At 40.1% G+C, this 24,830-nt stretch overlaps 1 protein-coding gene across 1 annotated transcript; it reads right to left on the reverse strand.

Moving 5' to 3' along the window:
- Positions 1 to 10,635: 10,635 nt before the first annotated feature.
- NREP (neuronal regeneration related protein) lies at positions 10,636 to 15,900 on the reverse strand (the record flags this gene model as incomplete). The annotated part of the gene is made up of 3 exons (XM_082336218.1): positions 10,636 to 10,761; positions 14,716 to 14,793; positions 15,841 to 15,900. The coding sequence occupies 3 exons, from the start codon at positions 15,898 to 15,900 to the stop codon at positions 10,636 to 10,638; spliced, it is 264 nt and encodes an 87-aa protein (XP_082192344.1).
- Positions 15,901 to 24,830: the final 8,930 nt, after the last annotated feature.

Raw genomic sequence — 24,830 nt, forward strand, 5'->3', positions numbered from 1 at the left:
AGCGAAGCCCAGCTTTCTGAAATGGGTTCATGTGTAAAAAAACATTACATGATTTTCAGAAGTAGGAATGAACCTTACCTGCCGCCGGACATAACGTTACTGCACTATCAGCAAACAAGATGTCTGTTTTCATCATGATACATGCCTTCAATTGCTGTTCACATTTCTGAGATTAGTGTTTACAAATACAATAGGTGGGAGTGTAAAATAAAGGGGTATTGACTTTGCAGCAGGACCCAGGCAGGAATTACTACAAGAGAAGAGAGTTGTGTCCCCCTTGTGCTTTCCTTCTGGCCCAGGAGAACAAAGACCTGTTCTCGATGCCAGTCCCAGGTTGTGTTTGCCGCTCAAGCACATTACAGCACTGCAAAGCTTATTAAAGCAGTTGGGGAAAGATGAGTTTTCAGGAACCTGTGTTTTGACTCCTTTCCCTGGGCCGTAATCCCTAAGTCAGTCCAAAATTATTCCCTGTCCAAAAATTGCCTGACAGCTGATTAAGTGTGGCTTAGACTTGTTTTTCTAGGGTATAATAAGGAACAGGTCCCAGAGTGTCCCAGCAGAAGATGAACTGTGGTTCGTGTCATTCCTCCACACCACAGCGGTGCAATCTCTGGCAAGGGAATGTCACAGCACAATCCCCTCAATAATAAAGGAAACTCGTTAATGATTAGCATGGTGGCCTCACCTGAAATGCATGAAGAGCTTTAATGTCTGGACAGTAGCAGTCAAGCACCCCAGAAAGGAGGGAAAACTTGAGGTTCGCTATTCAGCAGCCCAAGGGAGGGAGAAGAGCAAGGGTGGTGTAAGCAGGCAGAGCCCACCCGAGAGAAGCCTGCCTGCTCCTCTGCTCAAAGCCTGTTTGTCTGTGAAACACAGTCAGTGACAACATCCAGACTACGAGAGCTGAACTACATGGTTTCAATCACTCAGATGAAATGTCTGCTTCACAAGTGCATCAAAAGATTTGGGTCAGCCCTGTGAACCTGTTTTTGATCTTGTTTATCCAGCATAGTAACTCCAGTGGAATAGCTCAGGATTTACAGTTGTGTGAGATCAGACGGCTGGCTTACTGTTTCAACATTCCTGGTGTTTTGGCATGTGATTTAGGCACGGAGTGTTCTTGGATTCTCCTTCCACCTAGTTTCTTGGAAATTAGGATAGATAGCATTAATCCTAGAAAAGGAACCATTCTGTGATTGTGTGATTTGATTAAGGTCCCTTTTTTCTACCACAGGAGTCATTCCCTACCTTCCAGATCTTTGCCCATCTTGCTTCCAGGGACTGGAGTGACCCTGAAACACTATCGTGGGCCTTGAAAAACAGGTCTTATGGTGACATGGCACCCCAGAAAGAATTGAGTCAGTCAATGGGACTCATTTCCATAACAACCTCATGGACACCTGGGCCAAAGAGCATGGCATTGAGTGGGTATATCACATCCCCGATCATGCACCAGACTGTGGGAAAATCAATCAATACAACGGGCTTTTAAAGACTGCACTGAGAGCAATGGATGCTGGGACATTCAAACGCTGGGATACACATTTAGCAAGAGCCACCTGGTTAGTCAACTCTAGGGGATCTGCCAATCGAGCTGGCCCTGCCCAGTCAAAACATGTATGTACTCTAGAAGGGGATAAAGTCCCTGTAGTGCACATAAAAAATGTGCTGGGGAAGACAGTCTGGGTTATTCCTACCTTGGGCAAATGCAAACCCATCCATGGGATTGCTTTTGCTCAACGACCTGGGTGCACTTGTTGGGTAATGCAGAAGGATGGGGAAGTCCAACGTGTATCTCAGGGAGATTTGATTTTGGGTGAGAATACCCAATGAACTGAACTGTATGATGTTAATTTCTGTGTAATACTATATGTCATCACTTCCATGGTAGCTATATGCCATATCAATGGTATTACAGTAAGAATCACCCAGATTAATGAAGAATGAAGTTTGATGAAACCAAGCAAAGTGCAGTGATGATAGAACCAGAAAAGCACAGTGATGATGGAACCAGAACTGGCTTCAGCATGCCACAATCCAACACCACACACCATCTCTCCTGCCCTGAAGGACTGTTATGACAGATGGAGCCTGAAGTCATAGACTAAATTAACTCAATGGACATTTTAGAGGGATGGCCCATAGACCTAGGGAATGATATCTGTGTGTATACATCAAAGGAAAGGAAAAGTGGTGGTGATTAACTGGAATGTATTGGAAAGTGTGGGACCTGGGCATGATGTAGATGGTATGGAATAAGGGGTGGAAATTGTCCTGGTTTCAGCTGGGATAGAGTTAATTTTTTTTCCTAGCAGCTGGTATAGTGCTGTGTTTTGGATTTAGGATGAGAATACTGTTGATAACACACTGATGTTTTAGCTGTTGCTGAGCAGTGCTTACACTTAGTCAAGGACTTTTCAGCTTCTCATACTGCCCTGCCAGCAAGGAGGCTGGAGGTGCACAAGAAGCTGGGAGGGGACACGGGCAGGACAGATGACCCAAACTGGCCAAAGGGATATTCCATACCATATGACAGCATGCTGAACAAAAAACCTGGGGGGATTTGGCTGGGGGGACATGGGCACTGCTGGAGAACTGGCTGGGCATCAGTCAGTGGGTGGTGAGCAATTGCATTGTGCATCACTTGTTTTGTATGTTCTTTTATCATTATTATTATTTTCCTTTCCTCTTCTGTCCTGTTAAATTGTTTTTATCTCAACCCATCAGTTTTACCTTTTTTCTGATTCTCTCCCCCATCCCACTGGGGGAGAGTAAGCAAACGGCTGTGTGGTGTTTAGCTGCCTGCCGTGTTAAACCATGACAGATGTTCAGATCCTTCAATAAAAGGACAAACAGCAAATGAAACTCAGGGAAGAGTGCCCTGTTTTTCCTCTGCTCTCATGTGTGACCTGGCAATGCTGTGAGCTTTACCAGTTATAGCAAATTGCAAGACTGCTAACTTTGGGCTCCCCACTGAAAAGAACTTTCTTAAATTGCTCAAATTGCTCTATTTCAGAGTGAAAAGCATGAAATACGTCTTTTCTCACTTTGTTGATCAAAGTGCACTTTTAAATAGTAGCAATTTTGCACTTTACATAACCGTTTCCTGCCATGGTTAACTTTCCAGAATCCAACAGAAATGTTTCCTGCTGCTACGGTTAACTTACTGATAACTTACTGCTGTTTATTTACAAACACAATGTTCAGGCATCCTTTTTATACCCTCCCACCCTTTCTTTTTTAGAGGGTGTTTTTGCCCATACAGCCCTGTCGTCACACAACCTTCCACGGCCAGCTCGGGTGGGCTACCAAAGAAACACCGAGAATTTGCTGGGCTTGGAAAGAAAGCAAATGGACTGTGAATTTCTGAGAGGCTACAGGTGGTTTCGAATGGCCGACTAAAGTCTGTACCGGAAACATTACAACTCCTGAGCCTCCCAGGGGACTTCACCAGACGGGGCTCTACAATCGCGCTAGTGACTCATGGGCACTCCGAGCAAACAGTAGTGAGGAAAAAGTGACCAAGCCAAAATGACTCACAGGGAAATGAAACCTCCAGAGACAAGGCTGCTTTGACAGCCTGCTAACGTACTTAACTCTAGCAACAGTCGTGCAGCTGTCAGCGCAGTCAGCGATGCGACTGGTTGCATAACCGGTGGGAAAGTAAATCTGGATATAGCCATAAACCTGTGGCAGTCTAGTCCTAAACTTAGCAGCCTCTAGGACTTGCTGTCCAGTAGTTTTGCTGCAGAAAGTTAGATGGTCAATGGTAAGCCTTGAGTGGCTGGGTACAGAGAATTTTAATAGGAGCTTAAAACACACTGAAATTTCCAGCTACGAAATGCAGCTTTTGGGAAGATGAGGTGTTGAAAGGAGAAATCACAGCACAAAGAACTTTCTGAATTATTATATTTGTTAATGGAAATCTGTTGAGATGAACTGAAGACTTGAGACTGCAAAACCCACCTGAGAATACATGAAAAAGTGCACGAGAAACCTGCTCAGCACTTTCATCTTGAGGATGTGTCTCGGAAGAAAAAAGTCCCTGCTGCTGTGAATTCTTGAAACTTTCAGGATCTGTTCTAAGTTACATGAAGTAAATTTCCCAATAATACACTTATCTATCTGGGCAGATTCATGGGTTTAACTTGGACACGTGCAATACAAATCTGAAACTGTGCTGTGCAAACAGGATACTCTTTCTTTGTATAAAACATCAGCTGTTGGGTCACATCTCTTCCTCTGGAATCAGCAGCTGGAAAATATTAGATGAGTCACAAGGAGCTGAGAGCTTTGAAAAGCAGCACGCACCAAGTGGCATACAGGGTGAAGTCTTTAAACCCACAACTTAAAACACCAAATCGGAGCCTTCAGAGTAGGAATAGAGTTAAGCTGCCCTGAAAGGTAATTTCTGTTACAAATTGACAAATGGGATCAAGCTAGTGTTGACAACACGTTCAGGCAGTATCAGAAAGTGCAAGGTAAAAAGGAATGCATAGAGCATGAGCACCCTTCTGATTTTTTTTTCTCTTTTAAGCAGCACTGATTTTGCAGTTACACTGCTTTCTGAGATAATTTACACCAGCCTACACAGCACTTTGAGCTCTGGCCATACCCTGACAGACAGATGGTAGCTCAGAGCTCTGTATGCACTTACAAAACAGTTCAGATGAATAGATGTAGGCAGTCGGGATTGTCAGTATGCTAGTAGGTTACCTGAGGATTTTAGGTTATGTTTACATAGGAGTTAAACTATAAATGCAAGATATATTTTCTTCTTTATTCTATAGCATAGGTAGGTAGTATTTGAGTATCCAAATATTGGACTCTTTCTTCAGGAGGATGCAAACTACAGTGTGTCTGCTGTTTTACCATGTTCCCCCACTTAGCCTGGGACTAAAGACACGGCGTCCGGCTGTGGTGGCCGTTGTGTCAATGCTGCCAGGCATGTCCATGGGCAAGGGCAAAGCTAGGGTCATGAGGCCCAAGCTGGTCTAGGCAGGCACAGCTGAGGCGTCAAGACATGCCCATGCTCCCCACTCAGCTGGCCAAGAGTCTTGTCTCCTGCTCCATCTCTTCCTGGTGGGGCTGCCAGCCTACCTCCTCTCCTGCAGCTCCCCGCTCACAGAATGTGGGGAGAAAAACCAGCAATGACTGTCCTCTGAAGTCAAGTTTGCTTCCTGCGTGTTTTCAACAAGGTGTTTCAGAGCATCTGAAAAGGAAAATATCTATGGCAGATTGGAGTGTATCTATTGCAATTGCTCATGTTTTTTTCTCTGCAAACCTTGTATCTCTTGAGCTCTAACTCAGATAGACACAACTTCTTCTGAATTTCTTGTTTCCCCTTAATTGCCTGCTACATTCTCTCTGCATTTCTTTTTTTCCCTCCTGGTCTTTCCTTTCTCTCAACTAGAGTGTAAGTTACCCATATTTTCATGGCTGTAGCAGCAAAGCCCACATAAGTTCCTGTATTTCTTTCTTTTACTTCACCAGAACTCAAACGAATCTTAGAAAACAGGGATGTGAGGGACCACAAGAAGGTGTCTCATGCTTTAGCATGTAGCTCATAGCCCCTTGGACTCAGTCTGCAGCATGAGGAAAAGGTGAGCGGGGAACGCATGTCTTGTGTGGATGGTCTGAGAAATGTATGGGGCCACACTGTGTTTGCCAGGGAAGTTTTTAGGAAGCCATAAAAAGGCAGAAATTCCTGATTCTAGTCTATTGTTACTTCATGATAGGATCACCTGGCTTTGAGTAATCAGTAATACAAACAATAAGAGAGATTTGCCAACCTGTTCTGACAGATCTCAGAAGATGAACATCCCACAGCCTCTCCTTTGGCACCCCACTCGAGCACATTCCTGTCCTTCCACCTTTGAAAGTCTTTTCCATATTTTGAGGTATTACCCCAGCCTCTTTTATGACACTGAAGACCGCTCTACTCCCACAAAGAGCAGTTCATTAGCTTCACTTGGGACCAAACCAACCCGTTTCTTTCAGTCACTCCCCATCAGACACGTTCTCTGCCGTCCTTCACGCCGCGCTTGCTGTGTTCCCCTGGACTCTCGCCACGGGGCACCCATCTTCTCTGAGCTGGGGTGCCCAAGTAAGATGTCTTATTCCAGCTGTAGCCTTGCCAGTGCTGACTAGTGCTAAACTATTACTTCACTTGGCTTGCTGGCTATACTCCAGGTTATTCCAGTATCATGTTTGCTTTTTTTTCACAGGAACATGAGGCTGTTGAGACAGATCTGGGCTCATTTTCATTCTATTTAAATTTGCTTTTTTCAGTTTGAACTGCTTATCTGGAATATTGATTTTTTTTTTTCTTTTTTTTTATTTTCTTTCATAATATGGTAGTACAGCTTTAGTAGTGGAAATGTAATTGTAGTCTGTTTGATTGGAGTCTGTTGTTAAAGTAATATTGATTTAAAACTGTTGCTGTTCTTTTGCGTAGATTTTATATGTATGCAGAGAGAATTTAGCTAACTTCCACTGAATAAACTTATGAATATAAGTCAATTTTTTTAACCCACCTCCTCAGGATGTTGTTAGCAGCATAAACTCCAAGATGTAAGGGTTAATGCATTCTTCATTTGGTAATTAACAACGCAGAGTTTTTTAATACTGGAATTTAATGGACAACACGTGCCATTCTGCCCTACTTTCCATGTAAAATGTGATGCTCAGTGGTAACAATAGCTAGTTCTTAATTAGTGATTTTGTCTGCATTGCTTAAAATGCTTTGTGAAAAACAAGTATACATTATTATTCCTATTTTGCAGAATTCATCTTCATTTTTTTCTTGTTTGATTCACTGAGGAGCAAAGGTTGATTCACCAGATCCTCCATGACATGTTATTACAAGGTTTGTGAGTTAGAACCAATGTTTCCTGAATTGATCTACTTGACCATAACGCTTCAAAAGTACTCTCACTAGCCTTTCTATTGCACAAATAATTATTTAACAAGCAGGTTAAAAAGGTGGCTTGTCCTGCTATACTGCATCAACTCACTATGAGACACATTCAGTAAGTTCTTTTTTTTTTCAATTGTTTTAATCAATTTTCCAGCTACAGGAAGCCTCCCTGACAACCTGAGAAGTGCTGACCTGCTCCATTCCCCACCCTTGCCCTGCCACCACCTCTCTAGATCAGCTTTGATGCTGCTCGTTCTTAGATCCAGCTCAAGGCCTCTTTGTGCTATAGGCAAAATTAAATGCTGCCGTCCCAAGGATGAGGATAGTATGACTTCTTTCACCCTCACTCTTGGTGTAGGAAAGTTTGATTGTGCCATGGCTGTATTGAGCATCCAGCTGGGAGATTCCCAGCCTCCTCCCCCGGCTCCCCAACCCCAAGCACTGACGTAGGGGTGCAAAGTGCACTGCTCACCCGAACCCCTGGTATGCATGAGGGGGTATCATATGTACACCAGACAGGAGCACCTGTGTGATGCATGTAGCTAATATCTCAGACAGTCAAACTGTATAGTTTCTTCACAACATGTCTTAATAATTATGATTCATGGAGCATTACAGGAAAGACATGTATGAAGTCCTAGGGGCATTCCTTAGAATGACCATACCATTGGTTTTTTTAGGTATGGTCACTCTGTATTTTTTTTAATCTTACGAAGCTGATGCTACATACATGCTACAGCCACTATTGCTGATGCAAAAGTGTATGTCACCTTTTCCTGTTTAGGAAGCCTCTATTAATCATAACACATATGAAGTCATCTTTGGCAAATTTCAGTCTCTAGAATGTTAGCATATTAAAAGTTGTTTTATACAGTAAGGAGACCTTCATGTTTATTAATAAGAAAAAGATCTGTTATTTGTGGTATTCAAGAATGAGTTTTCAGTTGTTGTAATTTGATCAAAGACCCTAATCCACAGATCCTTATGTCTTTATTAAAATGTGACATGCTGCTGTGAAGATTAAAAACCAGTGCCAAGGTCAAGCAATTATGTCAGCAGCTGCAAGTTCCAAATGAGTGTGGAACCCTTTTAAATTTTTCACCTTTAAAAGCTTTTCTTGTGTAGCAAATTTAAATATTACTAACAACAGGACTGGGATTTAAAGGCCTTTCATATCTGTTTTAGAAATGGTTCACTTACTTCCCAAAGCCAGTGGACCACAGATTAAAAAAATAAAATCAATTAATCATTCCTCTAATTCTATTAACTGTTTCTCATCATTTACATATGTATACAGATGTGTATATTTATAATGCCTGTCTGTCTATACATATATGACAGATAGATGAAACTGCTTTCTAACCAGAGAGCTAGCTCTAGTCCAAATACAGTGCTGTCTGTTGTGTTTCCTATGGTGAGATCGGTGGCTGTTTGGATCAGGTGCCATGTGTGCGTGGTCAGTTTTCTGTGATACAGCTGTAGTCATCAAACCCAGCTCACTCCCTGTGTAAATTCACTCAGTGGGATAGGCAGTCAGGGCATATGGAATTGCACTTGTTTGGTCTCAGGACTGGAAAACTTCAGGGGCAGACCTACATCTGGCATTAATTGGTAGATCACTGCTTGTGTTTTTAAAAAATGCAGCTCTATCTGTTTTCTATGCTAAAATGAAACCAATATATGTTCTAAACCTTACAAATGCAGATATTACTTTTTCCCCCAATAAAACTGTTTTGAAAGAGAGGACTGTATCAATGCTCTTTTAAACTAAATTACACACGCTAGGAAAACGGCCTTTTAATTCGGTTTATCAGAGGTGGAAAATGAAATATATTGTGCTCGCCATGCACAGCCCCACAGCCACCTCCTGGAATTACTACAAATGGCATCAAGTGTCACGTCTGACCCAGCCACTCAGCACTCTTGAAAGCGAAGTATATGACTACCATTGTCCGGCAGCTATCATTTCACAGATCCAGGTCTGGTATTTAAGTTATCTTAATAGCTATTGTTTAGCAGACAACAAAAGGAATCACCTTTTACTTCAGCAGATATTCCTCAAAAAAACCCCAGAAGTCACGTAAAGCACAGGTGCAAACAAACAGAAAAGGAGCCTACCCCTTATTGTAATAAGGAAACAGAGACATCACGGCTACCCTTAGAGCTTGCATATTTATTGAACAAATCCTACTAAAATAGCTAAAATACATTGGGTACTTGTAGTGCATTATTAAAGATCACATTGTTACAAAAGCCTGCGTTTTCAGCAGTACACAACTGCAACTATACATAAATGCCACAACTGCTGAATATTACTTCTTGCTCTATATACAGCACAGCAGACGTATCTAATCTATTGGAAAACAAAATGTACAAGAGAAGGGATACAGAAGGTGGGGAAAGGAAAGAAATCTAGGAAGTGCAGTGCATGCATTGTTATTTAACAGTCAGAAGCTAAAACAGTTCAGAACAAGGCCTGCCCTGTAAAAGGAAGAGCTAAAAGACAGAGTTATATAAAAAATTAAGGTGGGCTTTCAGACTGTGTCTAACACAACAACACTCCATGAGTAGATGATACTGTTTAGTTTTGTGTTTTGTGTTGTTTTGTATTGATAGTAGTCTGGGAGCAAGAACAAAAATGTAAAGTCCACATGTTGACGGTAGCGTGGAAATGTACTCTTTCCCCTTTAGGACTTCTCCTCCCAGAAATTTGCTTTGTTTTTCATACTATATCCCCTATTTTATGGATTTGAAGAGGACATTAAAACCTGTCCCTTCTTCAAAAAAAGGCTTTTAAAAAAAAGACAAAAATCAAAAAAGGTTTTGAGAGGTTGGTGGAAAATTATTGCTCATCTTTCTCTGTTAGGTGGATAGGAGTCAGAAAGGAGATTTTACGTAAATTACAGTTTTGTGATTGCTCCCACTATAACTGCATGTTTGTGAGTGGACCCTGATAGGGAATCAGTTCTTCACTTGTACACTATAAGTAGTTACTCACCTACGGCACTGAATAAGAAAGCCACACTGAAGACACAAGTAAACAAGTCAGTCCAGTCTAAAGAACAACATTCAGAAAAACAAAGTACCAACACCTTCTCAGAACATGGAAATAAAAAATAACTCCATCAGAGCTACCTTGCCAAGGAGCATATTTAAAGTCCAAAATAGCACCATTCATCAGTGTCTCAAATCCCGTGGCAGCATCACAATCACTTACCACAAGGAAACCATGAGTTTCATACTACTTCTATACATCAAAAGAGTACATGGATAAAATATAGAGATATACAGACAATCGATGAAAATAAACTACTAGGCTTGTTACATCTAAATGAAAAAAAAGGGGGACTCTCAGCCTCTGCAAGAAGCAGTTCGGGATGGTGGAAATGGAGAGAGCAGTTTACCGGTTGCGTGTGAGCAGTGGAGTTTGAGTAGTGGAAGACATTGCTGTGGTAGAACTAGGCCTGAGGGCCCACCTGTAATGTTTGTAAACATGGATTCACAGTGTGAAATTCTGAGAGCTTTCGCTTGAGTCAGAATGTTAAAAACTATTTTTTATGGTACACGTTTGTCCACTGTTATTCTCTAAAGCAAGGCTCAGAGTCCCATAGTTTCTTCTTACACTTGATGATTTACACAGAAACAATTCCCGATATATGACACCATGACCTCATCAAACCCATACACCATATGTAATACAAATGGAGAAATTATGATTAAAAAGAGTAGAGGTAATTGATTTTGGTGAAATGGTGTCCATAGCCATTCACTGGAACCAGGCATGCCTCCTCCGCCTCACTTTTCTTCTTGCGATTTACTTCCTTCGAGATGGGGAGACTTCCCTGCAGAGAGGAAAAAAGAGGAAAAAAGAGTATCAGCTGTGCTGAGGTTTCGGTAGTTCCCTACCTTTAGTTCAGAAATGAACATCTACTAAACATGGCTTAATCAAGCATAAATGCTAATGCTACAGAGAGCAAAGGATCACTTAACCACCAGGCAAGCCTTGCAGCATCTAAGGAAAACTCTTCACTTGGGGATGAATGAGTGTGCCCCAGCAGCCAAAATGCAAAAGAGTTGAGCCAACGACCGTCCTCCACTGCTGCACTGGGGAATTTGGGCGTTTGTTGCAGCTGGGGAGACCCCAATCATCCCAGCAAAGTTACAGGAGAAGAAGCTATGGAGTGACAACCCTTTCTGCAGCTCACAGCCAGCTGTACATCCTTACACTGCTTCTCAAAATTATTTTTCTCACTCTTGCCAAACCAAGCAATTTCGGTGCCCTTCATTATAGCTGGGACAATTCAGGCCTAAAACTGCACCTGTAGGCGCTGTGTGTGCAGTAGTTCTGGCATACAAATATGGCCAAAACCGAGCTGTTACCTATTTTGCACATGTGAAGCACAGGAGGCACGGTGTCTCAGCATCATGAGTGCAAAACTCATGGCCACAGATCGACAGATGGCACCGAGCCTCTTTGAAAATATAACTCAGTACCAACTTGGGTAACCAAGAAACTAATGTTAATGGTATTATCTGCCAATAAATTAATTTGTTTCCTTGCTTTTTTTAAACCCCAGGCTCCATTTTATGCTTCCACTTGGCCTCCAACATAAAAGTGCATCTTAGTTATGAAAAATCATCTTATTGTTAAGAGAACCTTTTACAGCTTAGACCTCTCAAAAACACCTTACAGCTTAAGCAGCTAGCGTACGGTATTAAGTGACTTTCCTATAGTACTTCATTGAAAAGAGCACTCTAAAGGCACCATAGTGTACAGTGTATTACTTGTCTCTGGAAAAGTATGGAGATGGTGTGCTGTGTCAGCCAGCTGCCTCAGATAGGTTTTTGTTAACCGTAGTTAACCATTCGCTCACTGAAGTCTATGTCTGTTCAGCAAAGCATTTAAATATATGTTTCAATTTAAGCCTCAGTAGGAAGCCTAAAGGCTAAGCATGTGCTTAAAGTACTTTGCTGATACTATGCCATTATGGGATCTTAAGAAGAATTTTAGCTAGTAATATATTGCAAGCTACAGAAAAAAATCTGTGGTTTTTGTGTTTAAGAGACCAGAATTGTAAAGATGTTTTATTGCTTTTATTCCTTGGGACACATTTGTCATATAAGCAGATTGCTTGTAGTTTGTTTAAGAAATTGAAGTTATATGTTCTCCAAGTCAGTTTTTCTGATGTGAGAGCTGTGAATTTCTGAATTAGGAATTAAACACACGGCAGTCTCACAACTACCAAGAAAGTGCAATTTTCAGCAATTTTCCTTTCCTGGCTCTTCAGAGCCATAATTTTCACTGCAATGTCTGTATTTGCTACGTTTACTTGTGCTGGGAATAAAGCTGTCCCATGGCCTTCCCACTGCCTTTATCACAGGATAAATTCTGCTTTTGGGTAGATGAACTCCCCCAGGGTTCTGCACTGCACACAGCCAGGAGCAGTTTTCAGACTGAACACAGAGTAAAATCCTTTCCTAAGGGCAAATGGTGCCCTCTCCCTTCAGGGCATCAGAAATGGAGAAACTGAGCAGACTTCGATCAGCACATGTGCAGAAGGGCTCCGCAAGCCAGGAGAAGAAGTAGGAGTGGAAACATACCTTGCCTTTGCTGGAGCCAAGCTGGGGATTTTGCAAGAGACAATTTCAGAATGGAAAAATAACATTTAAATTTTAGTGACTGCACAAACATGTTTCCTCACAGGACTCTAGAAAATTCCCTCCTCGTGATAATATTTTTGGTTTTTTGTTGACTAAATTTGCTACTTGTGTATCATTACAGGATATGAGAGGAAAACTAGAAACTTACATATGCAAACAGGCACACCACACAGACCAAAGGTCTGGGCAAATTTCCAAAAGCATTGTGCTGGGCAGTTCCTTTTCAGCTGTGAAAACAATCTCGGTCCTGAAATTCTGCCATACAATCATAAGATAAAAAGTCCCATATGACCCTTCTAGGTCTGGAAATAAATTGTCTTTAAGAAATGTATCCTTTTATATTTGTTGGTTGCATGAAAACAAAAAAAAAGCACTTTTATCTAAAATAAGAGTTTCAAAAAATCTATTAATTTTACTTTATTCTTTCAGTAGTTAGAGCTGTGTAGCATTGAGTACATAACACTGTTGAGCTGAAGGACTGAGTGCTTTCTGCAGTCTTCTTCAGCAATTTACCCTGATTAATTTTATAAGACAGATGAAAAAATTTAGATTCCAAAGACACTTAGTTTCTGTTAAGGCTGATACTCTGCTGGAAGCAGGATTGTGTAGAGCTAATATTCAAGTTGCTTTTGAAGATCAATTGTGAAATAAAATTTGGAGCTAGTTCTAAAATCTGGTCCTTGTAAGCACATGCCATATATCTTTCAAAGAATTACATAAAGGATAGAATAAATGCATTATATTTAAAAAGCGGGAATCCAATTAATTTAAAGGAAAAAAGTATAATATTTTTTGACTAGTTGAGAAACAACTATCTCTTTTGATAAACTTTTTTTAAGCTACGTACAGCATAAAAACATGGCTATTCATAAATCCAATATAATGCAGCATTGTTACTAACTATGCTGCACCTAGTTCACAGCTTCATTCCTGTGTTTCAGGAGCAACTTTGTTTAATGATGAATGACAACTTACTAAAAGCTGCTAACTTAAAATTTTGCATAAAAAACATCTAGTTAACACACAGCTGATTCATAAAATTAGCAAATTCATTTAATATAAGTATAACCGTATACAGCACATTCATCGTAATCTGGCATTGCTATCAGCCTACTCAGCTGAACTTTTGAAATACTTTGAATGTTACGAATGGCAGTACTTCCATATATGTTAATTTAAAGATTGGCATGCTGGCACATGAGTCTGCAAATAGCAGACTGCAAATAGCCCAGCTATAAATTTTAGAAGTTTACAAAGAAAAAGTGTGGAAAATACAGTGTTATCCAGATGGAATAGCAGAGTTTTGTTAACAGGGAGCTGGAGTCTAGATAATAATTGAAACTTAATCAAAACAATTTTCCATGTGCTTTCTCGTTTACTTACTTGACAGTTTTTTTGCAAGAGTTTGAGTCAGTAATGAAAGGGAATATGAAAATAAAACATGTACATTCTGTGGTTCTGAGTAACTGTTTTATTTTCCTACTCAAATTTCATACCCAGTTTCACATTTATGAAACCAGCAATGGTAACAGAACAAGATCTTATGAATCTTGTCTGACAAGCCACATCTCCTGCATTTATGTTGGGGTACTTCTTGTCAAACTCAAATGAAAACTGCCATGCTTTGTATGCTTCTTACTCAAGCCAGGTAAAGCACAAGCAGAAAACTTAACAAAACAAAAACAGCACTACCTCCTTCCTCCTCCTGCATTAACACTGACTCTTTCATTTGTATTGCTAAGAGAGAATTACCAAAATCAAGCATTCAAAACTCAGATGTCAAGCTTGTAAAATCATGAGACAGACTTAAGAAATATGAGATCTTGAAAATTAGTATGTTTTCTTTCTGATATGTAGCCAGCAAGACTCCATGTTTTCTGCAAGCCCAAAGGCTAAAAACATCATTTTAAAATGAAAGCTGAAATCCTCACTTAACTGCCTGGCTCAAGGAGCCAAGGCTTTAAGAAAAACAGAATACCATGAGACTCATGATGAAATCATGCGAGCTGGCTACTCTCTTGAAGCAGTCATAAAATAAAATGCATTGAACTTTCAATGTTTTGAGTTTTTTTGCAGAAAACTTTCATCTTAGTAAATTGTTTATTAGATGAAAGAAATTACAAAAGTAACTTTACCTTTGGAAATCCCCCATCCCCTTGGCTGGTTGGAAAGGTTTTCTGGCTTACCCAAAATGTTAACCTTGGTTGATAAACCTGTAGTGACATAAATATATAGAATGTCTTACTAACAAAGAGAGATTCATTAAATGCAATCAAATGCTGTTCATGTGACAGACCACATTACTAAACCAGAGAGTCTAATATCAGTTGAGCTTTGCCCAGAGACCTAGCTGTATTTTATGTTCAGTACATATTTTTGAGTACCCATGACAACAAGACCTGTCCCTAGAGTATTTCAACTATATTGTTTACGGCAATCTGCATTCAACAGAATTTTTAAAAAGATCACAGCAAGGATTTTTTTTAAATCTCCTTAAGAAATTCTGTATGTCCGTACTAATAAACTTACTGAGGATATTGTGAGACCACATGCCCATTCTCTTCTGTCAGAAGTCACTGGTGAAAGACTTTTTAATGAAGATTATTACCTTTGCTGATGACTGCAGGAGAGAAGGGCAACACGCCTTTGATTATCCTTTCACAATGAACTTTGAACTAGAACTTACTACTTTCTAAGATCATTGACACAGATATAATTCTGTGTTAGCACCCTATATTTTAGACATTGAAGGAATTCCAACACATTATAAAAGACATACAATAAAATAGCTGGCAGCAGGATTTAATAGTTAAGGTACTGGCCTGTGATTGCTATAGGATAATTTTCCTATGAAAAATGGGCAAGATCCAAAGCAGGCCACTGACTACAGTGGGAAGCTAGAGTGAATAAATGCCAGCCTAATATACCTCAGTTACGATTAATCTGATCTGGAAACATCCTGTGCTTCAGTTCCTCAACTTCAGGATGAAAATCAGAGCATTTCTTCATCTCACTCTCATTAAACACTGAAGTGGGCAGGTACAAGTTGCATAGCATGCTGAAGATCTTAATTTCCTGCTGGGTCTGCCTCCTGGGCCTTTGGAGTTTTGTGAATTGGACTCTTTCTGCACAATGCCTGAATGTCAAACCGTCAATGTTTTGAGACGAACATTGTGAATTACACCATTCAAACTTTTTTGCACTTTGGGAATCAAAACTTGCCTTGTCACCTAAATTCCTGGTGGACCAGCTTTACTCACCTGCTTACTATTGTATTTATATTGAAACCTGAGGAATGTTTTCAGTTCTTGGAATTGCATGTTCACTATTAGTTGTCACAACTGGACTAGATGTAGTTTGGCGAAATTATCAGAAGATTACTTGAAGATTATATATATACAGAAGATTACTCTTGTTCCAAGAGAAAACCCTGAACTCTACTATAAAGTAGGAAACACAGGAGGGAAATGTAAAACACAGATCCTAAGGCAGTGCCTGCACTGATAACACTCTCCCATGATTTTCCACAGTGCTTTCTACTGATTAAAGCATCAGATTTTCTTTCATATTTTAGATTACTATATGATCTCAGACAAGCCAGTTAAGCTCTCTGGGTATGGCTGACATGGAATAACTAATACATAGCACAGGGCACTCTGTGAATTCATCAGTTAAGGTTCACAATGAATATTTGAGACACTGGAATGAAAGATACCAAGTAACCCTTGAGCTCTCCTGTTGCTATTTATAATCACTGATTACCCATCCTGCAACTATGCCTTGATTTTATTGTGTAGTCCCATTCTTTGTATGAAAACTCATTTTGGGAAACAGTGATAGCAGTTCAGCTCTACCACAGGATGTGCGTGCTCAGACCAGCAAAATATACAAAAATGTGTATTTTCCTATAGGAGGAAAGAATAAGCATCAGAACACAGTATTACTCATTATGATGAATATGAGCTTCTGTATTTTACATGGAGTCTGAGATGTTCTCAGGTTAGCCTATGGGCCTTGTCATCCATATTACTATTTTATTAGGAATAAAATAAGCACCTGCAGCTAAATAACAAAGAAAGGACCCTCAACTTAAATTCATAAGAACTTACAGGGACTACAGTCTGAGGGTGGATTTTGGGAATGGTGCACGAGGAAAAAGTTGTAAGATTTACTCACAACTATGCTCCAGGGTTAAAAAACAAAATAAAACAAAACCCCACCAAAACCCACCAGCAACACCACCACCAAAAAACCCTACTCAATGCCCCAGCTATCTTTCACAGCAATTTTCTGTGGAGAAAAAAAAATCAGTCATGTCCTATTTTCTCCATATCTCTTCAAAAACAACTACTGTATCCAATAGTGGTAGATAATAATCACGTGGACCTACTCCACAGGCAGCAACTGTTCTACTATAACTGTACCAATGTCCTGAATGGGCAGCCAAAGGACTTTACATATCATTGCTTTCTGAGCAATTGCTGAAAGGCCAGGGAATCATGGTTGGGATCCTGGCTAAGTGGAGGAAGATTCTGGAATGGAAAAAAGATACTGGTGTAGAAAAGTCCACTCAGGACTTACCCAGGAGGAAAAGGAAAAAAAAAATAAAAAAAATAAAAAAGGGACATCTTGCCATGCTATGGGATTTATAAAATTCAGAAACTTAGATGTTCAAATATACTGATAACTAGAGTGTCAGAAAAACACAGCAAGAACTTTTAGTCAATTACAGTAGCTCAAAACAACTGATATTAATGTTGCAAGATGAGCTATAGAGAGAGGAAAAGTGCAAAGCAATGCTCCATTACAGAGTAGGATGTAAGGCTTACAACATTCCAGCTGTTAGCATGAAGCAAACACTTCTAAATAAATGCTTCCATTGATACACACCATATTTTCATTTCTTAGTACTTCCTGTGTGACTATTATGCAAGTACAGGCTTGGCTTAAATAACCAAAGTATGAGGATTCAGAACAGAATTACTGAACTCTAGGATGGACTGAAAACTAAAGTCACTGCAAGTCTGTACAATGCGTAAGAGCCGTATGCTGACTCAAATGGACAGCCTCAATATTTGATAATCACTAGGAAAAAATGAGGCTAGTAAACTTCAGCCATGAATTATCAGAGTGGATCACCCCTAAATGTCTGACTAACAACATTATTACCCTTGGAAGCCTGGCTTCCTGGCAGAACATGTGATACACAAAACCATTCACTCCCACTTCGAGAAGTCAGGGGGAAAGAAACCCACTGATCTGGGAAATGCTGTCTGAGACGGTGTTCTGCAGCAACAGGCAATTCTGCCTGAAACATCAAGGCCAGCTTCAGATGGGCAATTATGAGCTATGAGGACTATTTCTTAGCCTCCATTCTCTTGAAAATGTACAAATAGTAAAAATTAAGATTGACAATCAGAAAAAGCAAAGGAAAAATAAATGCCCAGCCTGTTTACTGGCTCTTACAGCATCCAGACTCCAGAATGACTTACTGCTACTTTTTTTTCAAAAACAGAAGGACTTCAGGAGTAGACTCTTCTTTTCTCCTCTGCCCAACAAACTGAGAAACTTCTTTTTTGCTATTGCAAAGGCTCTGTTTAACCAGCATTTCAAAACTCTAATGCCTGTTCTTCCATTTTAAGCCATGTCCTCTTTAGGAGCAATAGTAGGGGAGCACAAAGTTTTGCCCAGCTTTAAGCCAGATAGATACATAAAATAATTTTAACAGAGCTGGACTAAATCTACTGTATCAGTCACATCAAAATGCTAAAATTAATTTCTTGCTACCCACTCTTCATTCCTACACACTAAGAGCATCTTTCAAACATTCAGGTACATCCATCAAGAGGAAAAAAAAAGAAAAAACCAAACCAACCAACAGATTTAAGACAGGCTAAACTTAGTAAAATGAGCAGACTCCTGTTAAGCATTCGCAAGGTTTTTATAGTTAAGAAACAAACAAGAAAGCCCCCAGAGTTACTTCTTCTGCCTTTTTTTTTCTTTTCATGTGAAACAACAAAATTCACAACTGAATTCCTGTTCATCAAGTCTCATTCAAGACTTAGAGGAGTTGAATTCAACTGCAGTCTGGATTTCCAAACTACAAGCTCAATGAGGAAGACCAACTGCTCTGAGTACACCACCAACCACCTTTTGAGAAGTCTCAGATAACTTCTTCATCATAGAAACCAGTTGGGGCGGGGGGGGGGGGGCAGCAGAGAGAGTATGAAAACAAAAAGGAAATGATGACAAGTACTCTAGAAATCCTAATTCCAAATAAAAAGTGACCATCTCTAGTAATTCTGCATTAGCCTACCTAGGAGAGGAAAAAAGGGGGAAAAAAGAAAAAAAATATTTACTGTATGGATTAGCAGTCTAATAGCAGACACAGATGGCCACGTGCTGAGGAACAGGGGAGTAAAATGATAGAGGTATGTGTTGAAGAGAAGGAAAGAAAAGGGCATGCTCTTCCCCTCCACAGCACTAAAACGACGCTTGTGCAGTTGTGAGGACTGAGAGCCCTGTGTGTCTGTCGTGCCTAATTCAGAATGGCGAGCGGCCGTCCTCCTACCCTGCTCTCCTGGGGATGTGACGTGTAGCCAGAAGGGAACACTGCTCCTCATTTCTGTACCTGTATTTCTTTAACGGAGGGCGGGGATTTTTCATTGCTCTGCATTGCAATGACACAAATCAATGGTATTAAGTCTCCTAGAGGAAAAGTTGTGTATTATTCCCTTTCCGGCTGGTCTCAGCATCACTGGAAGCGTCTAGCAGATTTTCTGTCCAAACTGAGTCCTGATGCATTTTCTTTTGCAAAAAAAAATTATAAAATAGTTGCCTGGTAAGTTGAAACAGTTATAACTTTGCAGCTTTTAAGTTTCTTAGTTACCAGCTGGTTTGAGCTGTAATGACTTTCCCAGCACATTCTACCATGCGCTTCTCAGTCCCCCAAGTGCCTCCCACTGCAGTAAAAAGTTCCCTTTGTAACCAACAGCCCACCATCACAATCCAGATGCATGAACAGCCCCTTCACTGAAAATCTTACTGCACCACTGCTTGAACACCAAGTAAATCATTCTGTTAAAAAAACTAATTAATTTTAAACAAAACTGGAAGGAAAGCTTGTGCCAGGATCAATGCATTTACTTCAATGCAGGTGGTAAACTAATGCTCCCATTGCAGTAATTTATTTTTAACACTGTGAGGGGAACATTATGAAAGCATATGATATTAATGTCCACCATGTTCCAAACCTAGCACAACACTATTTAATGCATACAGCAAATGTCAGCTGAATGGCTGCTGCTTCTCAAGAGTTTAGTCGGGTGGCAGTCTGCTGTCAATCAGCTTTGTCTTCTGAATCTTCTGGAGAAAGGAATGAGAGGGCAACATCAAGAGCGCTCATCGTTGCTCTTTATTTCAAAGAGTCCGTGAAGTTTTGATGAACCTTTGTTATATTTAAGAAGCTGTACTCACGATCAAATGGGAGGCTGCTGTTGTGATAGGCTGACTCTGAAACAGGCTCAGTGAGGGATCTTTCCTATTGAAACATCAGAAACCACAACTTGCCCAAGTTAAAATGCAATTTAATTACCTTAGCTTAATTATTTAAAAATACCATGAAGATGCAGATTAGCAGCTGTGAGGCTCTGCCAGTTTTGTGAACTTGATCGCTTCTTTTGTGTGGCTCTGCGTCACAAGTCTGAGCCTCTGGTTGAGGTGCAGCAACAGTTATCCCCAATAACCTGCCTTCACATTTTCAGTATACATTTCAGGGCAGCAGGTTTTTCTGTCAGTCCTGCTTTCCACATCAGAACCATGAACATTCAAAAATCAATGGGGAAAAAAAAATCATTTACAATCATTTCGCTTGGTTAATTCCACACAGCAGATAAAGGCAGAGAGAATGGATGAAGAATTATACACTCATTCTCCATTGCTCCAAGTGGCCCACCTTTTGGCGAGACTTTACCTCCCATTACAGTAAGAATTAATATATGGCAGTATATCGGCAGAACATGGCAAGACTACTGCACACCTGAACTTGCCTTTGACTTCTGTGCATCAGCATCCTTTGCTGGCTCTGCCTTTTCATGGGGAAGATATTACTGCTGCTTTTTATTCCTCCCCATCTGATGACTCAAACTCACAACCACATAGAGATGAAAAAGCCTAAATGAGACAAGTACGCTTTTCCTTGCATCTCCCTCTCCACGCTGCACATGAATTAGCAAGTTTATTCATTAGGGGTTTTTAGCAGTCCTTGTTCATCACTTCTTCAATTTCTGTCAATTTCACAGAATAGGATGTCATCTGCTCCTTCCATACACAACATAAGGAAGTGACCTTGGAAGTAGTTTTTCTAGATTTTAAGTACAAAACTTCTCATATAAACCCATCTTCATCCATTGTTTCTTTCATCGTTCCTAAAGCTTCTATTCTACAGGTTACACTGAAGTGTCTGCTTCTATGTAGTCTCCTACCTTGGCTCACCTATATTCTTAAAAGAATTCACTCGTCTCCTCATCCATACTATACAGGTTGCATCTTTTATATACGTACTTACAGCATCCCATGACATGTATAAGAAAATTATCTGAGTGACTGTGCAAAATTTGCTAAAACATGCTTTTAAGACTAATGGGCTCCACTGCTGCAGATCCCCTTGCTGCAGGAAAGGATACTAGTAGATAGTAAGCACTCGGAGCAGGGACATTTTTCCAAGAGGTCTCTTACACGACTGCTGGCCTCCAAAACTGAGCGAGCATGGTGTTGAGGAGGGGGAAAACACAAGCTAATCTAGCCTGAGTATATAGTCAACACACTCCTGCCAAATTCCTTAGCTGGCAAGAACCCTCAACAGAAACTTTAGCTACCTTCTGGCATACATGATTGAATGAGGCTAGTTACAGAAAACACTTTCCCTGGAGAGGAATCCTCCCCACACCACCTGAATGTAATGCAATTTTTAGGCAGAGAGATCAATTTGATCTTTTCTGCACAAGTCAGAATGAATCTAGCTTGTGTGCTACAAGTGCTCTCATGCTGCTTTTCTTCTTCATTAATATGGAAAGAACATTGCAAAGCATTGTTAATATTTACCATGCATATGAAGAGTAAGACAAAAAGAAATCAAGAGGTACATTGTGAATGTTGTCATAAATGCTCATCCAACTTCTGACTGAATTCATGAATTGCATAAAGATACTCATTACCAGAGCACCACACTCCTTGAAAGGAAAAGAAATGCAATTATTTCAGAACAATAATAAGAAACAAATGCATATTATATGGAAAGTTCCATTAACCAATAAAATGGCTGCAAACTACTTTAGTCCAACAGTAAATTTCTGTGCATGGACTCTGAAAGTGTAAAACATTACAGAAATTGAAGTAACTGAACAAGCCCTCCAGAAAACCAAACCTCAAAACCCAGTGCAATCCAGCACCTTTTCCACTTCATTTTGTTTGCCTCTGCACTACAATGGTAGCTTTTGTTATTTTGCTTAACATGCATACACAGAAAAGCAACAGTAGCAAGCCTGAGAATTAAAATAGTATTTGAGTTTTCGGTTAATTACATATGAGTTTGTAATTTGCTCTTCAGGTGTAATAGGGTAATGAAAAGTTTAATTAGTAACCATTTGCATCTACCCCTAATGGCAACTGCAGAACAAAATGGAGAAGCAAGTCTCCTCACAAAGCTAAGGTGAACATGCAGCACGGCAGCAAGATTCAGGACCAAAGGCTGCACAGTTAAGACCTTCAGTAGTTTCATACCCAATGCTGACAACTGACTGGAGCAACAGAGGAGGAAGAAAAGCAGCGTGGTCATGGGCTGACCAAAACAATCCGTTTAGCCCAGTCTCCCCACTCCATCTAGTTTTGACCCTAAGCGAAAGACCAGCAAGAACAGTGGCCAGTAGGGGAATCCTGAAGAAAGAATAACAACAGAGACAGCCCAGAATAACACTTCTCCTGTGTGCTCTCCCAGTTCCCTCCTTCCAATTTTGGGGTATACGAAATGTATACACCAAGCTAAATCCCAAAGCATGTTTCGTTTTTTAATTTCCTATAAATCTTCTAAATTAATGGCCTGGATACTGTAACTTACAGAAGACTTAATACACTGCTTTGGACTAAAACTGTTTTGTTTGTTTGTTTAATTTCATTTAAATGTCTCACACATACCAGAAAGATGATCAGAATTCCAACAAGCGACGTTGTTCTCCAAGTGGCGGCAAGCTCACTGCCTCTGCCGACTGCCTTCCTGCAGAGCCCAGCCACGACAGCCTTTCCCCTCACGAGATACCAACCTCTTGCCCAACCAGCATGTATTTCAGGCAAGTATTAAAAGCCTCAGTGGTGCTCTTGGAACAGAGAGACAGAACCACATCGCAGAGCCAGTACTTACCTCATTAAAAGAGATGTAATGACCACAGCTGATGATATTGTAACAGGTGCTTCAAAGCATTATGGTACATTTGCCTGCACTCACCATACTACCAGCACCTAGTATCATTTAATGTTGCTTAACTGCTACTCCAAATACAAAAACACAACCTGTATCACGTACACTATATAGGTTGAAAGTGATAAAACATCCATGGGTTCTGGGACTCATCTAATGAGGAGACACACAGGAAAATAACTTTTCCTGCCAAGTACTGTCTCTGGGTTTTGTTCATGTAGCCTTATATAATTACTTAGCTGAGAAATTAAGGGACTTTTAAATTGAACATTAAATTATATTGGACATTTACCAATATTTCCACAGGATTTTGGTCTGCCAGCAGGAATAGAGTTATTTAAACTCATACTCTTTCATGGTGGAGATTTATCACAGATATAGTCATGTTGAAACACAGAAGGAAGTTCTGTTCCTCTCTAACCCAGTCTTCTGGAGTAGCTATATGACGCCAGTGTGTGCCTTCTAAACATCAGCGCTGTAAGAATTCAAGAGTTCTTTCTGACCATGTACATATTGAGCCAAGGCTTATACCACCTTCAGTGAGAACACACAGATTTCTTTTAACTTTTTTCAACTTACTCCCACACAGGTATGCTATGCTAGTCAATAAGGTTAGTGTTAACAAAATTAATCCAGAAACATTTCTTCCTGCAGGATGAGAAAAAGCTACCTGTTTGGAGGCTGCGTTTTTTTACATGCAGTATTTACAGAAGGAAGCACCAGGAACCCTCCCAGGAACATCTACATAGGGATTCATTCAGTAGTGCTACCGTGAATTTGCCAGACCAGCAGTCTAAACTGAATTTCATGTAACACTCAAACAATGATTCATAGCATCATTCTACATTAAACATTTGAAAAGAACATTTTTGCACCTTTCCAGATTGCACCCTCAACCAATATGGTTTAATGAGGTGAATAAATATTTGAAATAAAAACAAAATACAAATATTTAAAAATATTTTTATTAAAATATCCTGTCCCAGTCAGTGATACTAACTGAATTATTTTTATGAAGTTGTTCTAGGCTTATTAAGTGTAGTCCCTCTCCCCTCTCTTTAGCCATACACACAAGGATCAGAGCTCAGGTGTGGGGCAGCAGTATTCCGATGCAAAAAGAGAGAAAAGATTGCTGGTGAAGGCTTTAGATCCCAAGACTTAAAAATCAGTGTCATGACTGTAGTATACAAGGTGTATATTGATTCTTATTTCTGATTTTCCAAGATTTCAGCCTTTGTGGAGAAAGTTCAGTAAGGATTTGTCCTGGACAACGTATTACGTAAACCTCCAATTCCATGTCTCGACACAGTTCTGTTCAGATAAAGTATGCCAGTGCACAGTTACAAAATTTTAGTACCCAGAGCATGTATGTTCGTGACTGGGTAGAAACACGTATATACAGAGCTTTTGTCTTTTAATGTGCTTATGAACTGTACTACAGAAATTTCCACAGTATCTGTAGCTTTGGACAAAAATTACTTTTCTTTAAACCCCACTTCAGATTTTTGCAGCCATAATCAAGTAAAGATTGAACAGCTGACTTGGCAAAAGCATTGCAAAAAGTGAATTTGTATTTCTGCTTATTTATTTTGTAAGCTGAAAAGGCTTTAATTCTCCCTGAGTTTTCAGTAACTGAGTAGCGTTGAGCAAACTGCACCCAATGTATTCTTCATGCACAATACATAAGCGTAAGAAAACAAGCACAATATACACATTCAGATGGCCAAAATTGCTCAGCTTTCATCCCTCCCTATTACTTCTCTTGACCAAATTCTGCCC

The sequence above is a fragment of the Platalea leucorodia genome (genome assembly GCF_965183815.1).
Source record: "Platalea leucorodia genome assembly, chromosome: Z".
Lineage (NCBI taxonomy): Eukaryota > Metazoa > Chordata > Aves > Pelecaniformes > Threskiornithidae > Platalea > Platalea leucorodia.